The sequence below is a fragment of the Oncorhynchus masou genome, chromosome 6, assembly GCF_036934945.1.
Source record: "Oncorhynchus masou masou isolate Uvic2021 chromosome 6, UVic_Omas_1.1, whole genome shotgun sequence".
Taxonomy (NCBI): Eukaryota; Metazoa; Chordata; class Actinopteri; order Salmoniformes; family Salmonidae; genus Oncorhynchus; species Oncorhynchus masou.
Genome location: NC_088217.1, coordinates 78,954,914 through 78,976,708, shown reverse-complemented (window position 1 = coordinate 78,976,708; position 21,795 = coordinate 78,954,914). Strand labels below are relative to the sequence as shown.

The following is a 21,795-nucleotide window of genomic DNA, read 5'->3' as shown; positions in this document are numbered from 1 at the left end:
CTCGGATCCATGTGTGTGGCAGAGTGTGTGTGACATGTACAGGACAGGGCCCAGGGTTCTGATGTCATCTCCCTCCCAGCGTCTGATCGTCTCAGTTAGAATCTGCAGCTCCAGCTCCTTACGTTTCCTCACCTCCTGACACTGAGCCTGAAGCCATGGAGACACAAACAAATAAAAGGAAGCTGTTTTAAAGTATTGAATCCCAATCAATGTGAGAGAGACAGTGAGAAAGAGAAACACACACACACGCATGGAAGATCCAGGCTGCATAGAAGCCCAAGCCAGGGCACCAAGCCACAGAACAGCAGAGCCAAATCGTGGAGCTCAGAGCCAGGCTAAAGCTTTCCCTCAGCCCAGGATTAGCAAAACTGCACTGCCTGCACACATCAACAAGACAGAGACTATTTAACATGTGAATTTAACCCTGAATAACACTGGATTCCATATTACGCTAGTGCTCAAACGTTTAGGGTCACTTAGAAATGTCCTTGTTTTTTAAAGAAAAGCACATTTTTTGTCCATTAAAATAACAAAATTGATCAGAAATACAGTGTAGACATTGTTATTGTTGTAAATGACTATTGTAGCTGGAAACGGCAGATTTTTTATGGAATATCTACAGAGGCCCGTTATCAGCAACCATCACTCGTGTTCCAACGGCACGTTGTGTTAGCTAATCCAAGTTTATCATTTTAAAAGGCTAATTGATGATTAGAAAACCCTTTTGCAATTATGTTAGGCTGATTAAAGAAGCAATAAAACTGGCCTTGTTTAGACTAGTTGAGTATCTTGAGCATCAACATTTGTGGGTTCGATTACAGGCTCAAAATGGCTTGAAACAAAGAACTTCCTTCTGGAACTCATCAGTCTATTTTTGTTCTGAGACATGAAGGCTATTCCTTGTGAGAAATTGCCAAGAAACTGAAGATCTTGTACAACGCTGTGTTCTACTCCCTTCACAGAACAGCATAAACTGGCTCTAACCAGAATAGAAAGAGGAGTGGGAGGCCCCGGTGCACATCTGAGCAAGAGGACAAGTACATTAGTGTCTAGTTTGAGAAACAAATGCCTCACAAGTCCTCAACTGGCAGCTTCATTAAATAGTACCCACAAAACACCAGTCTCAACTTCAACAGTGAAGAGGTGACTCTGGGATGCTGGCCTTCTAGGCAGAGTTCCTCTGTCCAGTGTCAGTGTTTTGTTTGCCCATCTTAATCTTTTGTTTTTATTAGCTAGTCTGAGATATGGCTTTTTTTTCAACTCCGCCTAGAAGACCAGCAGCCCGGAGTCGCCTCTTCACTGTTGACGTTGAGACTGGTGTTTGGCGGGTACTATTTAATGAAGCTGCCAGAATAGACTGACAAGTTTCAGAAAAAAGTTTTGTTTCTGGCCATTTTGAGCCTGTAATCGAACCCACAAATGCTGATGCTTCAGATACAATCAGCCTAACAGTTTTCAGCTGTGCTAAAATAATTGCAAAAGGGTTTTCTAATGATCAATTAGCCTTTTAAAATGATAAACTTGGATTAGCTAACAACGTGCCGTTGGAACACGAGTGATGGTTGCTGATAACGGGCCTCTGTAGATATTCCATAAAAAAAAAAAAAAAAATCAGCCGTTTCCAGCTACAATAGTCTTACAACATTAACAATGTCTACACTGTATTTCTGATCAATTTTATGTTATTTTAAAATGGACAAAAAAAAGAAGGTGCTTTTCTTTAAAAAAATAAGGACATTTCTAAGTGACCCCAAACTTTTGAACGGTAGTGTACATCGTCAACAAGTGACATGTCAATGTAACCCTTCAACACTGCATAAGTCATTAAACGGAGACAGGGACGGTGTATGTCCGACTTACAGAGAGGCTTTTGAAGGAGGTCAAACACTTCTGGATGTCTGGTCGATCAGGATGATGCTCCTGATGAAGAAGAGGGGGACGTTTGATTCATCAGAAGATCACAGGTCTAACAGTCAATATAGTCTACACCGACACAACAAAAAGCATAGTAGTAAATAATGTTTTAAAAAGCATAATAGTGAAGACCTCAAAAGTATGAAATTACACATATGGAATCCTGAAGTAACTAAAAATAAAGTGTTAAATGTAAATATATTTGATAAACTTCAAAGTAGCCACCCAGTGCCTTGATGACAGCTTTGCACACTTGGTATTCTCTCAACCAGCTTCATGAGGGAGTCACCTGGAATGCATTTCAATTAACAAGTATGCCTTGTTAAAGGTTAATTTGTGGATTTTCTTTCCTTCTTAATGCGTTTGAGCCAATCAGTTGTGTTGTGACAAGGTAGCGGTGGTATACAGAAGAAAGACCAAGTCCATATTATGGTAAGAACAGCTTAAATAAGCAAAGAGAAACAGTCCATCATTACTTGCAGACATGAAGGTCAGTCAATCCAGAACATTTCAAGAACTTTGAAAGTTTCTTCAAGTGCAGTCACAAAAACCATCAAGCGCTATGATGAAACTGGCTCTCATCAGGACAGCCACAGGAAAAGAAGACCCAAAGTTAAATCTGCTGCAGAGGATGTTCATTAGAGTTACCAGCCCAAATAAATGCTTCAGAGTTCAAGTAACAGACACATCTCAACATCAACTGTTACGAGGACACTGCGTTAATCGGGCCATGGTCGGATTGCTGCAAAGAAACCACTACTAAAGGACACCAATAAAAAGGAGACTTGCTTGGGACAAGAAACACGAGCAATGGACATTAGTCTGGTGGAAATTTGTGCTTTGGTCTGACGAGTCCAAATTCAGGTTGCAACCTCCGTGTCTTTGTAAGATGCAGTGAGATGCAGAGTAGGTGAACGGATGATCTCCGCACGTGTGGTTCCCTCCGTGAAGCATGGAGGAGGTGGTGTGATGGTACTTTGCTAACGACACTGTCTGTGATTTATGTACAATTCAAGGCACCCTTAACCAGCATGGCTACCACAGGATTCTGCAGTGATGCGCCATCCCATCTGATCTTTCACTTAGTGGGAATCTCATTTGTGTTTCAACAATGACCCAAAACACACCTCCACGCTGTGTAAGGGCTATTTGACCAAGAAGGCGAGTGATGGAGAGCTGCATCAGATTACCTTGGCCTCCACAATCACCTGACCTCAACACAATTGGTTTGGGATGAGTTGGACCGCTGAGTGAAGGAAAACCAGCCAACAAATGCTCAGCATGTGGGAACTTTTTCAAGTCTGTGGGAAAAGCATTCCAGGTGCAAAGCGATCATTAAGGCAAAGGGTGGCTACTTTGAAGAATCACAAATGTATTTTGATTTGTTTAACACTTTTTTGGTTACTACATGATTCCATATTTGTTATTTAATAGTTTTTCTTCACTTCTATTCTACATTGCAGAAAGTAGTAAAAAATTAAGAAAAACCATGGAATGACTGTTTCCAAAAACGTTTGACTGGAAATGATGAAGACAATTCCATTGACGGAAGCTACAATCTGTCTGTAATATTAAAGCTGTTCTCGAACCTAAGAAAATAAATACTAAATAACCAGACGGTCTCCCTCTCACCTCCATGTGTCTCTCCAGTTCCTTCAGCAGTGTAGGGTATTTGTCCAGCCTCATGAAGGGTTTACTGAGACCAGTGGTGAGGGTCAGGATACCTGGACTACTGGCTCCCTTCCCCTCCATAAACTCCCCCAGCTCCTCACTGTAACACACAGCGACATACTAAACTCTCCCAGCCCCTCACTGAAACACACAGCTCCTCACTGTAACACACAGCGACATACTAAACTCCCCCAGCTCCTCACTGAAACACACAGCTCCTCACTGAAACACCCAGCAACATACTAAACTCCCCCAGCTCCTCACTGAAACACACAGCGACATACTAAACTCTCCCAGTCCCTCACTGAAACACACAGCGACATACTAAACTCCCCCAGCTCCTCACTGAAACACACAGCGACATACTAAACTCCCACAGATCCTCACTGAAACACACAGCAACATACTAAACTCCCCCAGCTCCTCACTGAAACACACAGCAACATACTAAACTCCCCCAGCTCCTCACTGAAACACACAGCGACATACTAAACTCTCCCAGTCCCTCACTGAAACACACAGCGACATACTAAACTCCCCCAGTCCCTCACTGAAACACACAGCTCCTCACCGAAACACAGTGACATACTAAACTCCCCCAGCTCCTCACTGAAACACACAGCTCCTCACTGAAACACACAGCAACATAGTAAACTCCCCCAGCTCCTCACTGAAACACACAGCGACATACTAAACTCCCCCAGCTCCTCACCCTCACTGAAACACACAGCGACATACTAAACTCCCACAGATCCTCACTGAAACACACAGCGACAAACTCCCACAGATCCTCACTGAAACACACAGCTCCTCACTGAAACACACAGCGACATACTAAACTCCGCCAGTCCCTCACTGAAACACACAGCGACATACTAAACTCCCACAGCTCCTCACTGAAACACACAGCTCCTCACTGAAACACACAGCGACATACTAAACTCCGCCAGTCCCTCACTGAAACACACAGCGACATACTAAACTCCGCCAGTCCCTCACTGAAACACACAGCGACATACTAAACTCCCACAGCTCCTCACTGAAACACACAGCTCACTGAAACACACAGCGAAACATACTAAAACACACAGCGACATACTAAACTCCCACAGCTCCTCTCTGAAACACACAAAATACTTAGCGGACTATTTTCAGTTACAATATCTGCAATCATTTTGACAGTCAACCCGGTGTCATAAAATCACACAATGGATTTGGTTACACACACACGCGTGCACACACACATTTACCTGACGTGCACACACACTTACCTGTGTTCTGTGAGGATGTTGACAGCTGAGGGGTGGTTGGAGCAGTAGGCCATGTAGAGAGCCTTCATCTGGGGCAGCAGGTTGAGGAAGAAGCCCCCTACTCTCTGCTGGCTCTCTGGAAGCCTACACACACACACAATGTGCTCACCACCACAGCACTACCAGAGTCTACCAGTAGGTGTCAGTGTGACCTGTATAAACATGTTGATGTACTAATATATATATATATATATGAGGAATAGTGCTCCCTCCCACACAGCGGGTTTTAAGGTGTGGCTTTAGATTCTATTGGCAGACAGGACGTGGTCTATTTCAGAGCTGATTCATATTTTAAGTTTGCATGATGATTACGGACACCCATTTGGTACATCCATGTACTGATGAGATACATTTGGTCAATGCTGGACTGATCATATGGTGTGTGTGTGTGTGTGTGCGCGTGTGTGTTCGGGGACTCACCTGGTACATTCCTCGTAGGACTGAACCAACATCAGCTGGAAGGTAGAGATGTCCTCCAGATTCCCCAGGATGTGACTGACGTCTGCACTGCTCAACCTGGAGACAGAGGGAGACGGTGTGGGGAAAGCTGGAGCGATATGGTTGGGGTACAGTAATGTTCATAGTATGCTCAAATCAGACCCTCACACACACACACACAGCCATGTGAACACAAACACACTCACTTGTCTGTGGGTTGCAGTGAGTGCAGATATGAGGTCAGTAGGCTTTGGAGCTCCTTGGAATACTCGGTCTCGGTCTCTAGAATGTTCTGGAGCACCTGGATGGAGAGAGACAGAACGGGGGGGTTAGGAGAGGATGTTGATGGATGGATAGACAGACAGACAGGCGGACAGAGATACTGAACTCAGACACCCCCACAGAGGAGACCCACCCTCTCTCCTCCTAACCTCCCCCTCGTTGACAGAATGGGGCCAGGGAGACTGCCCATTCTGCTTCCTGAAGCCTGTCCTCTTCACTTCATTTTTTGAAGAACTTTTTTTTTTTTGTCTTTAATTTTCATTTGAGGAGCCCATTAGACAGAGAAACCAGAGGACAGAAATAAACTGCTATCCTTTTCTCATCAAATACTGACCTCTTCAGTACATGTCATTACTGGCTAGGTTCAGAGCAGGCTTTAGGAAGGATGCAGAGATGGATGGATGGAGAAGGTGGAGGGTTTAAGTTGGCTTTAACCCATCTAACATCCCCTAATGGCGGACAGCCAGGTAACTTAACTCCCGATGTTGTGGGGCTCATATTTCAACTCTGAAACTCATTTGGATCTTGTAACACAAGATAACTTAACACTGTGATGAGGTTACCTTCAAGTCTTCATAAAGACTAGTATTAAACTACTCACTTCTTTCCCCAAATCATAATGTATTGATTTGTATCAGATTCCTCCATGTGGATCTTAACGTATTGTTGTTCATTGGGACAATACATATACTCTCCTCAGATCTACTCTCCTCTCCTGACAGTTTTTCCTGTGTCTTGAATAGTTGATATCCCCCTCCCTCTGCTTCTCTTCTCTCAGCACCAAAATAAACAGAGGGCCTCCAGGATGCTATGCAATGTGCTCCCATCACCGTCACGGCGGCAGGACAGTCCCTGTGAACTATCACTGACCCAGACACCAACACACACACACCATAGTGACAGTGTGCTACCACTAGATAGAAACGGAGCAGCCAGTCACAGGGCCTTGAGGCACAGCTGGCCCAGCAGCCAGTCAGACGGAAGAAACAACCTACATTACTGCACACGGCAGGCAAAAGCCTCAATTCTAAAACCCCCGTGGTATTTCAGATCTCAGTGCAGTAGGTCGTGTAGGGTTCTCACCAGGTTATAGTAGGTCTTGCTGACAGCTGGTGTGTCAAAGCCTTTCACAGGGTTTTTGAGGGTGCCAGACTTAGGAGACACTGGGTTGTCTGTGTGGTTGGTGGTGGGGGAGAAGAGAGAGAGAGAGAGAGAGAGTGTAGAGTAGAAGTAGGACAGAGAGTAGGACAGAAAAATGAAGTCATTCATTTGATAATAGCGTTTAAAGCAATGTTATCCGGCAGGGAAAGATGCTGGCTTCATTTAGCTAACAACCAGACCAGGGGCTTTCTATGCACTACAGAGAAATGGGGACATATTCATGTTGCAGTGTTTTAGTAGCTAACCCTTGGGGCAGAGATAGCATACAGAATGGAGAGAGAACAACATGACACACAGCAAAGGAACAAAAACTGTGGCTCGCTCTCTTGCTCTCTGCAGCCAGAGACAGAGGGCATGTTTACGTGTGACTGATTGGATACAGAAAGGGAGTGGGTTACCACCGTGAGCTTATAGAGAAATGCCAATTAGTTCATCATGTGTAGGTAGGTAGTAGGCCAACAGAGGGAAGCACTGGGAGCTGTTTGGTGTGTTTGGGGAAGTCCCACCCACAGACTAGGATAAGGAATGTCCCGTCTTTGTTTAACCATGCAGTTTCCTTCCTCTCCGTTATAATGCACAATAGCTACATTAATAGTGCACAACAGCTGTGCACAAAGACAGTTTATACATCTACTATACATTTCTGTATATGATCTGATAGAACACGCAGATAGAAATATAGTGTGTAGAACAAACTCAGAGCTCTATTCTGCATTACATTTCTATCTGTAATGATTTGCACATTGCAGTCCATTGAATAAGCTGGTGGAGAGCCATGTCTTGGTGAGCTTAGTATTGGCAACACGTATCTTCACTCTGTAATTCCTCTTTTAAAAGATGCACTACGAATAAATTGCACCGCTATTTCCTGGTTTCTCAAATTCTAATAGTTTTCCTAATTTCAGTTTATGCGACAAAAAAAGCACGTATAGTGTAGAGAATCAATATTGTATTTTCGGCTCTTTGAAGCTGGTGAAAAAAACTAAAGACGCAAAAACTAAACTTAAGAACAGGAAGCATGGAAATAGCGCACATAGAACATATCTAGCACTTAGACTTGATTTCAGTGAGAATGACTGATCAATAAATAACATTTCTATGTGAATTTGGTTTGGACACCCAAAAAGTTACATATTGCAGTTTTAAATGATTCTCTTCATGATCATTCTCTTTAGCCAGCAGCATACCACCATATATTGCTGTGAATACGTATGTGTTCTCAGTCAGCTTACCTGGTAAAATAAATAAATCATGTTATTACAGCTCTAGCAGCCGGGGGAAATGCTGACTGCATGAAATGGGTATTTGATAAATAGCCATTAAAAACGGCAGAGGATATTCCCTAGAGACCCACATTAAATACGGTGCGTAAATCACACCAGCTATCAACAGCCTGGTTTAGCTGCGTGATTCAGATGTACAGTCAGCTATATGGGGGGACCACTATCAGATATCATCAACACAGGAGATATTTCTCTGAGAGTTATACAGTTGTAATAGAGCCGCTATAGATGATTATAAAGTTGTTATAGAGATGCATGCGCCTAATGTTTATACTCGCCAATACAAACTATGATCCCTACTTAATATCCAAGCCGCCCAATCACTGACACCCACCGCTGCCTTTGACCTCCTTGACATAGTTGCTAGGGAACCAGCCCTTGTTGCCGTTGAACGAGCCCTCCCACCAGCCGCCGTCTTCCTGGCGCGAGACACTGATCATGTCACCCTTGCTGAAGGACAGCTCGTCTTCATTGGTCTGCTGGAAGGTGAACTTGGCCCTCACCAGTACCCGCTGCCCACTGCTCTCTGACATGTCCTAGTGGGGAGGAAAGAGGGAGCGACGGAGGAAGGGAACAGAGGAGCAGGAGAGAAGGGGAGAAATTAAGAGGGAGAGAAAAAAAGAAGAGATTGATTTAGTAAGGATGGAGCAAAAACAAATGGAGACCGAAAACAACCCCAAGCTGCAGGTGAGAACCACCTCAAATGGTTCATTCTAGTCCTGTTGGTTTCTGTAGTTCTGTTGGGTTCTATGACTCACCAGGCTGCGGTACTGGTTGTGGGGGAGTTTGGAGGAGCGTCCGCGGGGAGACTGAGTGTTCAGAGAGTCAAACGACTTGATCCGTAACGAGGATGAGTGATGCGCACACACAGAGTCACTGCCCACTCCTATGTCTGTGGAGGAGAGAGAGAGGGATGAGGACACACACACAGAGTCACTGCCCACTCCTATGTCTGTGGAGGAGAGAGAGAGGGATGAGGACACACACAGAGTCACGGCCCACTCCTATGTCTGTGGAGGAGAGAGAGAGGGATGAGGACACACACACAGAGTCACGGCCCACTCCTATGTCTGTGGAGGAGAGAGAGAGGGATGAGGACACACACAGAGTCACGGCCCACTCCTATGTCTGTGGAGGAGAGAGAGAGGGATGAGGACACACACAGAGTCACGGCCCACTCCTATGTCTGTGGAGGAGAGAGAGAGGGATGAGGACACACACAGAGTCACTGCCCACTCCTATGTCTGTGGAGGAGAGAGAGAGGGATGAGGACACACAGAGTCACTGCCCACTCGTATGTCTGTGGAGGAGAGAGAGGGATGAGGACACACAGAGTCACTGCCCACTCCTATGTCTGTGGAGGAGAGAGAGAGGGATGAGGACACACACACACACAGAGTCACGGCCCACTCCTATGTCTGTGGAGGAGAGAGAGAGGGATGAGGACACACACACAGAGTCACGGCCCACTCCTATGTCTGTGGAGGAGAGAGAGAGGGATGAGGACACACACAGAGTCACTGCCCACTCGTATGTCTGTGGAGGAGAGAGAGAGGGATGAGGACACACACAGAGTCACTGCCCACTCGTATGTCTGTGGAGGAGAGAGAGAGGGATGAGGACACACAGAGTCACTGCCCACTCCTATGTATGTGGAGGAGAGAGAGAGGGATGAGGACACACACAGAGTCACTGCCCACTCCTATGTCTGTGGAGGAGAGAGAGAGGGATGAGGACACACACACACAGAGTCACGGCCCACTCCTATGTCTGTGGAGGAGAGAGAGAGGGATGAGGACACACACACACACAGAGTCACGGCCCACTCCTATGTCTGTGGAGGAGAGAGAGAGGGATGAGGACACACACAGAGTCACTGCCCACTCCTATGTCTGTGGAGGAGAGAGGGAGGGATGAGGACACACACACACACAGAGTCACTGCCCACTCCTATGTATGTGGAGGAGAGAGAGAGGGATGAGGACACACACAGAGTCACTGCCCACTCCTATGTCTGTGGAGGAGAGAGGGATGAGGACACACACAGAGTTACTGCCCACTATGTCTGTGGAGGAGAGAGAGAGGGATGAGGACACACAGAGTCACGGCCCACTCCTATGTCTGTGGAGGAGAGAGAGAGGGATGAGGACACACACAGAGTCACTGCCCACTCCTATGTCTGTGGAGGAGAGAGAGAGGGATGAGGACACACACACAGAGTCACTGCCCACTCCTATGTCTGTGGAGGAGAGAGAGAGGGATGAGGACACACACAGAGTCACGGCCCACTCCTATGTCTGTGGAGGAGAGAGAGAGGGATGAGGACACACACAGAGTCACGGCCCACTCCTATGTCTGTGGAGGAGAGAGAGAGGGATGAGGACACACACAGAGTCACTGCCCACTCCTATGTCTGTGGAGGAGAGAGAGAGGGATGAGGACACACACAGAGTCACTGCCCACTCGTATGTCTGTGGAGGAGAGAGAGGGATGAGGACACACAGAGTCACTGCCCACTCCTATGTCTGTGGAGGAGAGAGAGAGGGATGAGGACACACACACACACAGAGTCACGGCCCACTCCTATGTCTGTGGAGGAGAGAGAGAGGGATGAGGACACACACACAGAGTCACGGCCCACTCCTATGTCTGTGGAGGAGAGAGAGAGGGATGAGGACACACACAGAGTCACTGCCCACTCCTATGTCTGTGGAGGAGAGAGAGAGGGATGAGGACACACACAGAGTCACTGCCCACTCGTATGTCTGTGGAGGAGAGAGAGAGGGATGAGGACACACACAGAGTCACTGCCCACTCGTATGTCTGTGGAGGAGAGAGAGAGGGATGAGGACACACAGAGTCACTGCCCACTCCTATGTATGTGGAGGAGAGAGAGAGGGATGAGGACACACACAGAGTCACTGCCCACTCCTATGTCTGTGGAGGAGAGAGAGAGGGATGAGGACACACACACACAGAGTCACGGCCCACTCCTATGTCTGTGGAGGAGAGAGAGAGGGATGAGGACACACACACACACAGAGTCACGGCCCACTCCTATGTCTGTGGAGGAGAGAGAGAGGGATGAGGACACACACAGAGTCACTGCCCACTCCTATGTCTGTGGAGGAGAGAGGGAGGGATGAGGACACACACACACACACAGAGTCACTGCCCACTCCTATGTATGTGGAGGAGAGAGAGAGGGATGAGGACACACACAGAGTCACTGCCCACTCCTATGTCTGTGGAGGAGAGAGGGATGAGGACACACACAGAGTCACTGCCCACTATGTCTGTGGAGGAGAGAGAGAGGGATGAGGACACACAGAGTCACTGCCCACTCCTATGTCTGTGGAGGAGAGAGAGAGGGATGAGGACACACACAGAGTCACGGCCCACTCCTATGTCTGTGGAGGAGAGAGAGAGGGATGAGGACACACACAGAGTCACTGCCCACTCCTATGTCTGTGGAGGAGAGAGAGAGGGATGAGGACACACACATTAGCCTCGGAGGGGCCGTCAACAACCAGATGAACCGGTTATCAGGGAAATGGAAGAGAGCCTGTGACGTGACTTCCGCTTTCGGACGTTAACAAGGCGTCACTCCATCTTAACTCCTCCCCCACATTTACTGGATTGGTTGAAGAGAGCAGAAGAGAACCTCCCCCTGACAGAATGTGGGGGATCTAGTTTCAGGAGTTTATTTTACACCTGCTACTTTAGGTTCAACACACATTAATGTGAGTGAAGAACACAACATGCTGCAACGGGCACCCATCATTCTACACGGACACACACACAGGCCTAATAACACACAACGCCCACTCTGATAGAGACTAGAGGTTACATCTGGGACTTCACAGGTATGGATTTGCATAGAAAACAGGAAACCTTCCATGAATCACCCCAGACACACTTCTGTCTCAGTCCACTTACCCTCGGTGGCTTTGGCCAGTGCCACCAGAGAGTTGAGCACCTTGGTGAAGTTCAGTCCCTGGAGAAGGTCATTGACCTCAAATGGCTGAGAAGAGGAGGGAGAGGAGAGATATCCTTTAGCTTTTCAATACTTGTTTAAAATAAAATATCTATATAACTGACTGAAATCAAACAACTGTTTCATAACATTGCAACGGCGTAAAGGTCTTGTCATATTTCCTCTGGTTCTGGTGATGATAACCTGACACCGGAACTTCCAGACATTCCCATAGTACAGTGATGTGTGTAATGTCGGTAAAGAGATTTCTCACAGTAAGAGGCCTAGGTTTGAGGCCTGGAGAATATCACAGAGTTAAAACAACTACTGATTGACACAGGCAGCAGAACTCAGCCATAATCTACCCAAGCATTACCGAGATGTTGTACAGACGCTGGGATTTAGACAGCGCAGTGCATGGTACCACAGACAACCACAGGAAGGAAGCCACAGAGCTAAGGACATCCTGCTCTCCCTCTCTTTGTTCTCAGTCCAGACAGGTCAGAAATGTGAGTGTCATGTTGAGATCCACCCTCTGTCTAACTGGGAATCAACCACTAATACACACAGGACACTTCATGCTGTATTAATTACAAAATAATTGCTACCTGCAATGTTGGGCATTTAATATTTGAACTTGACCTTTAGGACAGGAGTGCCAACACCTAAGTCTGGCAGCAAACATCTGACCCCATTCATTGTATTCCTTCAAGTTTTACGGCTCATTTGGCCTGAGTGTCTCTTTAAACTACATGTTGTCAGAGTTGATTAAATGACTATTAGATAGACACAGCCAACATGAAACGCTATGCGTGCCCTGGCCTGGCAGGATATGGTGTGACCGTATTTATCAGATTACTAGCTAATTCTGTAGTACAAATACAGGATTTCATCAGGCTTCCTAAGGTGACTAAGTGTACCAGGTGACTGGGCCACAGCAGGAGATGTGCTAACTCTGTTGCACAACCAGGCCAACACCCCAGTTTACTTACTGCTATTCTATTGTGTTCAGCACCATTTGGCCTGGCAGTAAGTGTAGTAGCTCTACGAGGTCTACTTCCCTGTCAGAATATTAGGTCATTTTCATAGCTGAGTGGTAATTCAACAGTGTCATTGGTTTCCTCAGCCCTACATGCTGCTTCTGCTCTGAGGGCAGTTTTCACTCAGTCTGGTCCAGCACTCACTGTGGCACACTTATGGCTGAGCACCCACACAGTCCTACCCTCTACCCACCAGCCCCCTTAGTCTGGACACAAACACCCTCACTCCTACCCTTTAACCACCAAGGGCCAGTCTGGGGGATTATCAGCAGTCTGAGCCATCTCTAATCTCTGCCTCATCATGTTCTCTAACCAACACACACACACACACACAAACACACCTAAACCCGTCCTAACCACCCCTTACTCTCTAATCCTACACACACACACACTTCTGTATGACCTATTCTTGATCTGACAGAGAACTACATGGATGTATTAAGCAATATGGTGGATGGACTCAATGTGGTCTCTAGAGTGAAGAGATCTATTAGGAATGAATGTCTATAAGGTAGGGGTTGTTTTGGGACAATAATCTACCATGGCCATCATGACAGCTTATTGCTCCTTCACACTACAGTGTATGTCCATGTCTGATCAATTTGGAATTTAGCCTTGCGACCTAATCGACCTTGTTGGAAAATCCATTGGTTGGGTTGACATTCTCATGAAACCCCCCCAGCACCACCTCTTGCATAAACTGTATTGATTCAGTTAGGCATGACTGACAACAGGACAGGACCAGACAGACAGACAGGACCAGACAAAGACAGACAGACCTGAGTTGGGTGCTAAAGGCCATGCTAGTTACTATTGCTGCAGCCCAGCCTCAACACTGCAGTGAGCAGTCATGAGATATAACTGTCCAGCAGCTCTCACTCCTGGTAGGTATGAGTCACAGGCCAATATCCACACTAGCATAGCACTTGGATGCATGCCAATACACTGCTTCATTCTCAGTGGTATCGTGTGAACACTGGAACAGAGCGGTCACAGTCTTTCCATAAGGCCTGGTTTTGAAGCAGTCAGTAACAGGGTCGAGATGAGACAAGGCATTCACAAGAACTAGGCCATGGTAAGGCAAGTACTTTACTACAAGGTGTACAAATGTATATTTTCAGGAGTAGTGGGCTGTCTACGTTCCCAGACAGATTTAAATCAGGAGGCTGTTCAGATCACACCTTTGTTTACATGTTTACTTGGCACCTGCCAAGTCACACAATATCTCAGAAGTTTGAGGCAAATCTTGTTTCCATGACAAATAGAAAATTGTGTGATGGCATCTCTTGGCATACTGTGCAGCTATCTGTGCTTTAAAACAGAATTCCAACAACTCAATTTGTAAGTCGCTCTGGATAAGAGCGTCTGCTAAATGACTTAAATGTAAATGTAAACTCAGGTTTCACACAGTAGAATGTGAAAGTGTTTTGTAATGTTGAAATAGGGTTCATGGTATTGACTGACTGAACTATGGCTCTTGGCTACTCATGACAGTAGATGTGCCCAGTTAAATTCCCTTGTTCTGCATATTGACCAGGACAGCTCAATATGCAGAATAACTCACCCTGAAAATAGTCTATAGTCCAGGAAAAAACTAGAATCCATGGTTCAGTTCTTTACACGGCCATTACAAACTTCAGCTAATTAGTGAGCATGTTTTTATTAGATTGTTATGGCCAAATCACTTTTAAGTAACATCAAACCAAATATGGAGTTGATTGCCCCCATCTCTTCCATTACTTTTTAGCTAAGTGGCTAATGTCAGTTGAAGTTTGTAATGGCTGTGTAAAGAACTGAAGCACGGATGGCAGTTTCTCTCTGCCCATAGAATATTTTCAGGATGAGGAACCATCAAACATCAAGTTGTAATATGGTAAACTTCTTAGTTAAACGGCCAAATCATGGCGACCAAATCATTCTACCCTAACCCTACACATTGCGTAGGGTAGTATTAGTTTGGAATGTTGTTACACTATGTTAGAAATACAAATTAAAACCCAGACTAGTATCCAAAGGGCGACAGGCTGCAACTGTAGTATTTCTGCTTGTAGGCTAGTACAACTGGGCTGTGCTAACGTCCCATGGGGCAGGCTCACGTGTTGATCAAATTAAATGTTGATACAGTGTTTTCAGTCATGTTTAGAGCGCGTTGTATTGTCGATATTTACAACAAAGTTACAGAGCAGCAAGCAGGTTAAATGACTCACCTCCACTCGGAAGGACCCGCAGCCTTTCAGAAACTCCTTTATATTGCTCTGGAACTCACTATCATTCCTTGGTTCTTGGAAGATCTGTGTGGAAGGGAGTTAAATGTTTAATGAAGTAAATCCCCGAGCCGTACGTAGGTAACCTGTTTCGTTCTCGGTTTTGCAAAAGACGGTACAGATCCACGATGTCAGTGTGAAACTAAAATCTCCAATCGGTGTTTCTAAAAGACCTCTCAATCTTCCATCGAGAAATCGGATTAGTAGGAGAGGAAATGACGTGGTATGCATATTGCACCGTGAAAACCAGAACCCTGCGGCTACACCTTTTGGTGCCTACCTGTGCAAACAGAACCCTCCGCAACTATATCAGTAGTGACAATCACATGCTTCATAACCTTTAATAACCTAACAATTGCTCTCCTTATTAGGCCTATCGTCAATTGGCTATGATTTCGAAGACCTCGACCCTGTTGTTGTTGTAGTTATGTTGTTAACTTTTCCCAATTGTGCATAAATTGCAAGTGCACAAGGGCAGGTACATTCTTGCTCTGTGGGTGTGTGACAGATATTACGTCCCCCCCCCCCCTCCCCTCCCTCGGTTAAATTGTCAAGGCAACAAATAAACACGATTTCTTCTTCTCATGACAAGATAGCTATCAAAACGTTTAATGTTTGTAACTAATTAGTCTTTATACAGTGGTGTAAAGTACTTAAGTAATTTTGGGGGTATCTGCACTTTACTATATATATGCTGGCCAACTTTTAATTTTACCCCTCTATATTCCTAAAGAAAATAATGTACTTTTTACTCCATTCGTTTTCCCTGACAGCCAAAAGTACTAGTTACATTTTGAATGCTTAGCAGGACAGGAAACTGGTCCAATTCACACACTTATCAAGAGAAGATCCGTGGTCATCCCTACTGCCTCTGATCTGGCGGACTCACTAAACACAAATGCTTCATTTGTAAATGATGTATGAGTGTTGGAGTGTGCCCCTGGCTATCTGTAAAAAATAATAAGAAATCGAGCTGTCTTGTTTGCTTAATATAAGGAATTTGAAATCATTTAAACTTTTACTTTTGATACTTATGTATATTTTAGCAATTACATTTACTTTTGATAATTAAGTATATTTAAAACCAAATACTTTTAAACTTTTACTCAAGTTGTATTTTACTGGGTGACTTTCACTTTAAACTGAGTAATTTTCTATTAATATAACTTTACTTTTACTCAAGTATGAAAATTGGGTACCTTTCCCACCACTGTCTTGATGTATTGTCTATCTCCCTGACTGTTGTTTGTAATGTTTGTATACTTTTTCTTTTTATTTCACCTTTATTTAACCAGGTAGGCTAGTTGAGAACAAGTTCTCATTTGCAACTGCGACCTGGCCAAGATAAAGCATAGCAGTGTGAACAGACAACACAGAGTTACACATGGAGTAAACAATTAACAAGTCAATAACACAGTAGAAAAAAAGTCTATATACATTGTGTGCAAAAGGCATGAGGAGGTAGGCGAATAATTAAAATTTAGCAGATTAACACTGGAGTGATAAATGATCAGATGGCCATGTACAGGTAGAGATATTGGTGTGCAAAAGAGCAGAAAAGTAAATAAATATAAACAGTATGGAGATGAGGTAGGTAAAATTGGGTGGGCTATTTACCGATAGACTATGTACAGCTGCAGCGATCGGTTAGCTGCTCAGATAGCAGATGTTTGAAGTTGGTGAGGGAGATAAAAGTCTCCAAATTCAGCGATTTTTGCAATTCGTTCCAGTCACAGGCAGCAGAGAACTGGAACGAAAGGCGGCCAAATGAGGTGTTGGCTTTAGGGATGATCAGTGAGATACACCTGCTGGAGCGTGTGCTACGGGTGGGTGTTGCCATCGTGACCAGTGAACTGAGATAAGGTGGAGCTTTACCTAGCATGGACTTGTAGATGACCTGGAGCCAGTGGGTCTGGCGACGAATATGTAGCGAGAGCCAGCCGACTAGAGCATACAAGTCGCAGTGGTGGATGGTATAAGGTGCTTTAGTGACAAAACGGATGGCACTGTGATAAACTGCATCCAGTTTGCTGAGTAGAGTATTGGAAGCTATTTTGTAGATGACATCGCCGAAGTCGAGGATCGGTAGGATAGTCAGTTTTACTAGGGTAAGTTTGGCGGCGTGAGTGAAGGAGGCTTTGTTGCGGAATAGAAAGCCGACTCTAGATTTGGTTTTAGATTGGGGATGTATGATATGAGTCTGGAAGGAGAGTTTACAGTCGAGCCAGACACCTAGGTACTTATAGATGTCCACATATTCTAGGTCGGAACCATCCAGTGTGGTGATGCTAGTCGGGCGTGCGGGTGCAGGCAGCGAACGGTTGAACAATGGTGGCGGATAGTTTCAGAAATAGAGGGTCCAGATTGTCAAGCCCAGCTGATTTGTACGGGTCCAGGTTTTGCAGCTATTTCAGAACATCTGCCATCTGGATTGGTGTAAAGGAGAACCTGGAGAGGCTTGGGCGAGTAGCTGCGGGGGGGGGCTGTTGGCTGAGGTTGGAGTAGCCAGGAGGAAGGCATGGCCAGCCGTTGAGAAATGCTTGTGGAAGTTTTCGATAATCATGGATCTTTCGGTGGTGTCCGTGTTACCTCGCCTCAGTGCAGTGAGCAGCTGGGAGGAGGTGCTCTTGTTCTCCATGGACTTTACAGTGTCCCAGAACTTTTTGGAGTTAGAGCTACAGGATGCAAATTTCTGCCTGAAGAAGCTGGCCTTTGCTTTCCTGACTGACTGCGTATATTGGTTCCTGACTTCCCTGAACAGTTGCATATCGCGGGGACTATTCGATGCTATTGCAGTCCGCCACAGGATGTTTTTGTGATGGTCGAGGGCAGTCAGGTCTGGAGTGAACCAAGGGCTATATCTGTTCTTAGTTCTGCATTTTTTGAACGGAGCATGCTTATCTAAAATGGTGAGGAAGTTACTTTTAAAGAATAACCAGGCATGAGGTCAATATCCTTCCAGGACACTCGGGCCAGGTCGATTAGAAAGGCCTGCTCGCAGAAGTGTTTTAGGGAGCGTTTGACAGTGATGAGGGGTGGTCGTTTGACTGCGGATCCGTAGCGGATACAGGCAATGAGGCAGTGATTGCTGAGATCCTGGTTGAAGACAGCGAAGGTGTATTTGGAGGGCCAGTTGGTCAGGATGACGTCTATGAGGGTGCCCTTGTTTACAGATTTAGGGTTGTACTTGGTGGGTTCCTTGATGATTTGTGTGAGATTGAGGGCATCTAGCTTAGATTGTAGGACTGCCGGGGTGTTAAGCATATCCCAGTTTAGGTCACCTAACAGAACAAACTCTGAAGCTAGATGGGGGGCGATCAATTCACAAATGGTGTCCAGGGCACAGCTGGAAGCTGAGGGGGGTCAGAAGCAGGCGGCAACAGTGAGAGACTTATTTCTGGAGAGAGTAATTTTTAAAATGAGTAGTTCGAACTGTTTGGGTATGGACCTGGAAAGTATGACATTACTTTGCAGGCTATCTCTGCAGTAGACTGCAACTCCTCCCCCTTTGGCAGTTCTATCTTGATGGAAAATGTAATAGTTGGGTATGGAAATCTCAGGATTTTTGGTGGCCTTCCTGAGCCAGGATTCAGACACGGCAAGGACATCAGGGTTAGCAGAGTGTGCTAAAGCAGTGAGTAAAACAAACTTAGGGAGATGTTGACATGCATGAAACCAAGGCTTTTTCGATCACAGAAGTCAACAAATGAGGGTGCCTGGGGACATGCAGGGCCTGGGTTTACCTCCACATCACCCGCGGAACAGAGGAAGAGTAGTATGAGGGTGCGGCTAAAGGCTATCAAAACTGGTCGCCTAGAGCGTTGGGGACAAAGAATAAAAGGAGCAGATTTCTGGGCTTGGTAGAATATATTCAGGGCATAATGCGCAGACAGGGGTATGGTGGTGTGCGGGTACAGCGGAGGTAAGCCCAGGCACTGGGTAAGAGAGAGGTACTCCATTATATACTCGGGTTTCTATATTGTATATTTTGAAATGCTTTACAACAACAACAAGAATGCATAAAAGTGAAGCCCATAGGGTCTCCCGAGACTAAAGCACTGCATCTCAGTGCCTGAGGCATCACAATAGACCCTGGCTGTATCACACCCGACCGTGATTGGGAGTCCCATAGGGCGGCGCACAATTGGCCCAGCGTCGTTAGGGTTTGGCCGGGGTAGGCCGTCATTGTAAATAAGAATTTGTTCTTAACTGACTTGACTAGTTAAAATAAAAAAACTGTCCCTAATACAATGGTGTTTCCATAACCCTTAAATGAGGGTTTCACTGAATAATTGGGAGTCCCATCAGTAGGCTAATGCGTTTCGCAATGTTACAATGTAAGCCTATATAAGTGGTCTACTCTGATGGCTAAATAATGTTAAAACAACACTGTTCCTTTAAAAGAGAGGGAGGGGGCTTCCTCTGAGTGAAATTGAAATTGCAGTCAATGGCGGACCACTCATGTGAATCTATTTGTTGTGTACCCCATTATAGCAGTCGATCCGAACCAAAAACACCCGTTTATTATAGCAACATTATGTTGGTGGAATAAAAATAAACGCAGTGGCCAAATGTCCATAATTACTCCGATAAACAAACATGTTTTCTTTTTTAAAAAGCGTCTGTTTTCAATCTAGAAAAAAACATGGGACTTTAATGCCATGTGTAGCCAATGTGAATACAATTGCGTTATTACTCACTTAATAGGTTATATTGGGAATAGGTATCTCATTGTCAATGCAAACTAATGCTGAAGTGAGACACACGGACATCTGTCCGGAAATTCCACTCTACTCCATACAATAACCCCCCTGTTAATGATCTAACTAGGATCGGTTTGAGGTCTACAACAACAAAGACACACTAATACCAATGTTTAATTATTCAAGTTCCATATAATAGTTGTCTAAGGCAGAGGTGAGACATCCAGGCAACAAGATATGACCTTACTTTCTCAACAGAACCAGGGCGCAATCGCTCCACCAGCTTGCACAGGACAACCCCATCTTTGAGAGAAGACTGCAGGAATCCTTCAGGGTCAGAAATTGTCTTTTTCGGTGACTCCAAGACCCCCAACGTTATCAGCCACGTTACCGTCTGTTCCGCCGAATTCATGGTTATTATGACAATAACATCCACTCTATCCTATCCTGGGATGTTTTGGGAGAAGAGAACAATGTGATTGGAGAATAATCGCCTATTCCGAATAAAAACATATCCTAATGGATAAAGATAACATGACTGCGTTTTTGGAGGTTGACGGACAGCTGCTTTCTTCTTTTAAAATTGTAGCTTGTCTATTGGCTTCGTTTCCCAGTCTTTTACGCCTGGTAAACTGTCCACTGCCCCCCCTCTCTCTCGTTATTCCCCCAACCTGTGTCGCCTGCTGCCGCGAAATGCTCCAACAGAGAATGACATCACAAAGATGTAAAACTATAACTGCTTTTAGAGACTGTCCCCCTGTTGGCGGTTTAATATTTTACTCGTAATTATTTGCATAAGTTTGCATGAGGTAGCTGGGTCTACATCAACTATTAAAAATTGCTGTAATGATAGCTTCTTATAATACAATCCATGATATTAGATTTCAGAGTGGGTTACTGCGTTTTAACGCTCAGATTATTGTATTTACTTATTCAATCGGTATTAAACTGTGTTTTAACGTGTAGAAATATAAATATTTGCGTAATACACGGTTTATTACAAGGACTACAATATTTAATTTCTAGGACTACCGAATCCCACGTTAGAATGAACTGTAGCGCCCCCTGTCTGCAGAATATAAAATCTCCATTACCTTGAGGGTGATTACATTATTATTATTATTCTATTCAAATAGCTATTATTGCCATTTGTACAACACAATCTACATTTGCTGTGCACTATAAATGTATAGATTTGCATTAACAAAGAAAAACAACTTAACAGGGTACTAAAATACAGCCATCCACCCATTCTGCAGAAATTCATGACATTTCATGATTTAACAGTTATTGAAAAAAGAAATCAGGGAACAGGGGAACTCGACCTCACTAATAACAGCATATGAAACCAGGGGAACTCGACCTCACTAATAACAGCATATGAAACCAGGGGAACTCGACCTCACTAATAACAGCATATGAAACCAGGGGAACTCGACCTCACTAATAACAGCATATGAAACCAGGGGAACTCGACCTCACTAATAACAGCATATGAAACCAGGGGAACTCGACCTCACTAATAACAGCATATGAAACCAGGGGAACTCGACCTCACTAATAACAGCATATGAAACCAGGGGAACTCGACCTCACTAATAACAGCATATGAAACCAGGGGAACTCGACCTCTAATAACAGCATATGAAACCAGGGAACTCGACCTCACTAATAACAGCATATGAAACCAGGGGAACTCGACCTCACTAATAACAGCATATGAAACCAGGGGAACTCGACCTCACTAATAACA

At 45.1% G+C, this 21,795-nt stretch overlaps 1 protein-coding gene across 2 annotated transcripts in view; it reads right to left on the bottom strand.

The window, feature by feature from the left end:
• LOC135542726 (rho guanine nucleotide exchange factor 7-like) overlaps positions 1 to 20,910 on the bottom strand; it is a 30,031-nt gene extending 9,121 nt beyond the window's left edge. The window contains exons 1-12 of one of the 2 annotated variants that reach the window (XM_064969868.1): positions 20,290 to 20,910; positions 15,283 to 15,366; positions 11,999 to 12,083; positions 8,818 to 8,951; positions 8,394 to 8,595; positions 6,699 to 6,787; positions 5,540 to 5,634; positions 5,316 to 5,411; positions 4,857 to 4,979; positions 3,547 to 3,685; positions 1,861 to 1,920; positions 1 to 147 (exon numbers count right to left, since the gene is read on the bottom strand). In XM_064969868.1, coding sequence (XP_064825940.1) covers positions 1 to 147; positions 1,861 to 1,920; positions 3,547 to 3,685; positions 4,857 to 4,979; positions 5,316 to 5,411; positions 5,540 to 5,634; positions 6,699 to 6,787; positions 8,394 to 8,595; positions 8,818 to 8,951; positions 11,999 to 12,083; positions 15,283 to 15,366; positions 20,290 to 20,454 — 1,419 coding nt within the window. In that variant the 5' untranslated portion in view covers positions 20,455 to 20,910. The remainder of the gene's footprint in view (positions 148 to 1,860; positions 1,921 to 3,546; positions 3,686 to 4,856; positions 4,980 to 5,315; positions 5,412 to 5,539; positions 5,635 to 6,698; positions 6,788 to 8,393; positions 8,596 to 8,817; positions 8,952 to 11,998; positions 12,084 to 15,282; positions 15,367 to 20,289) is intronic. The other variant, XM_064969869.1, reaches the window with a different exon arrangement.
• Positions 20,911 to 21,795: the final 885 nt, after the last annotated feature.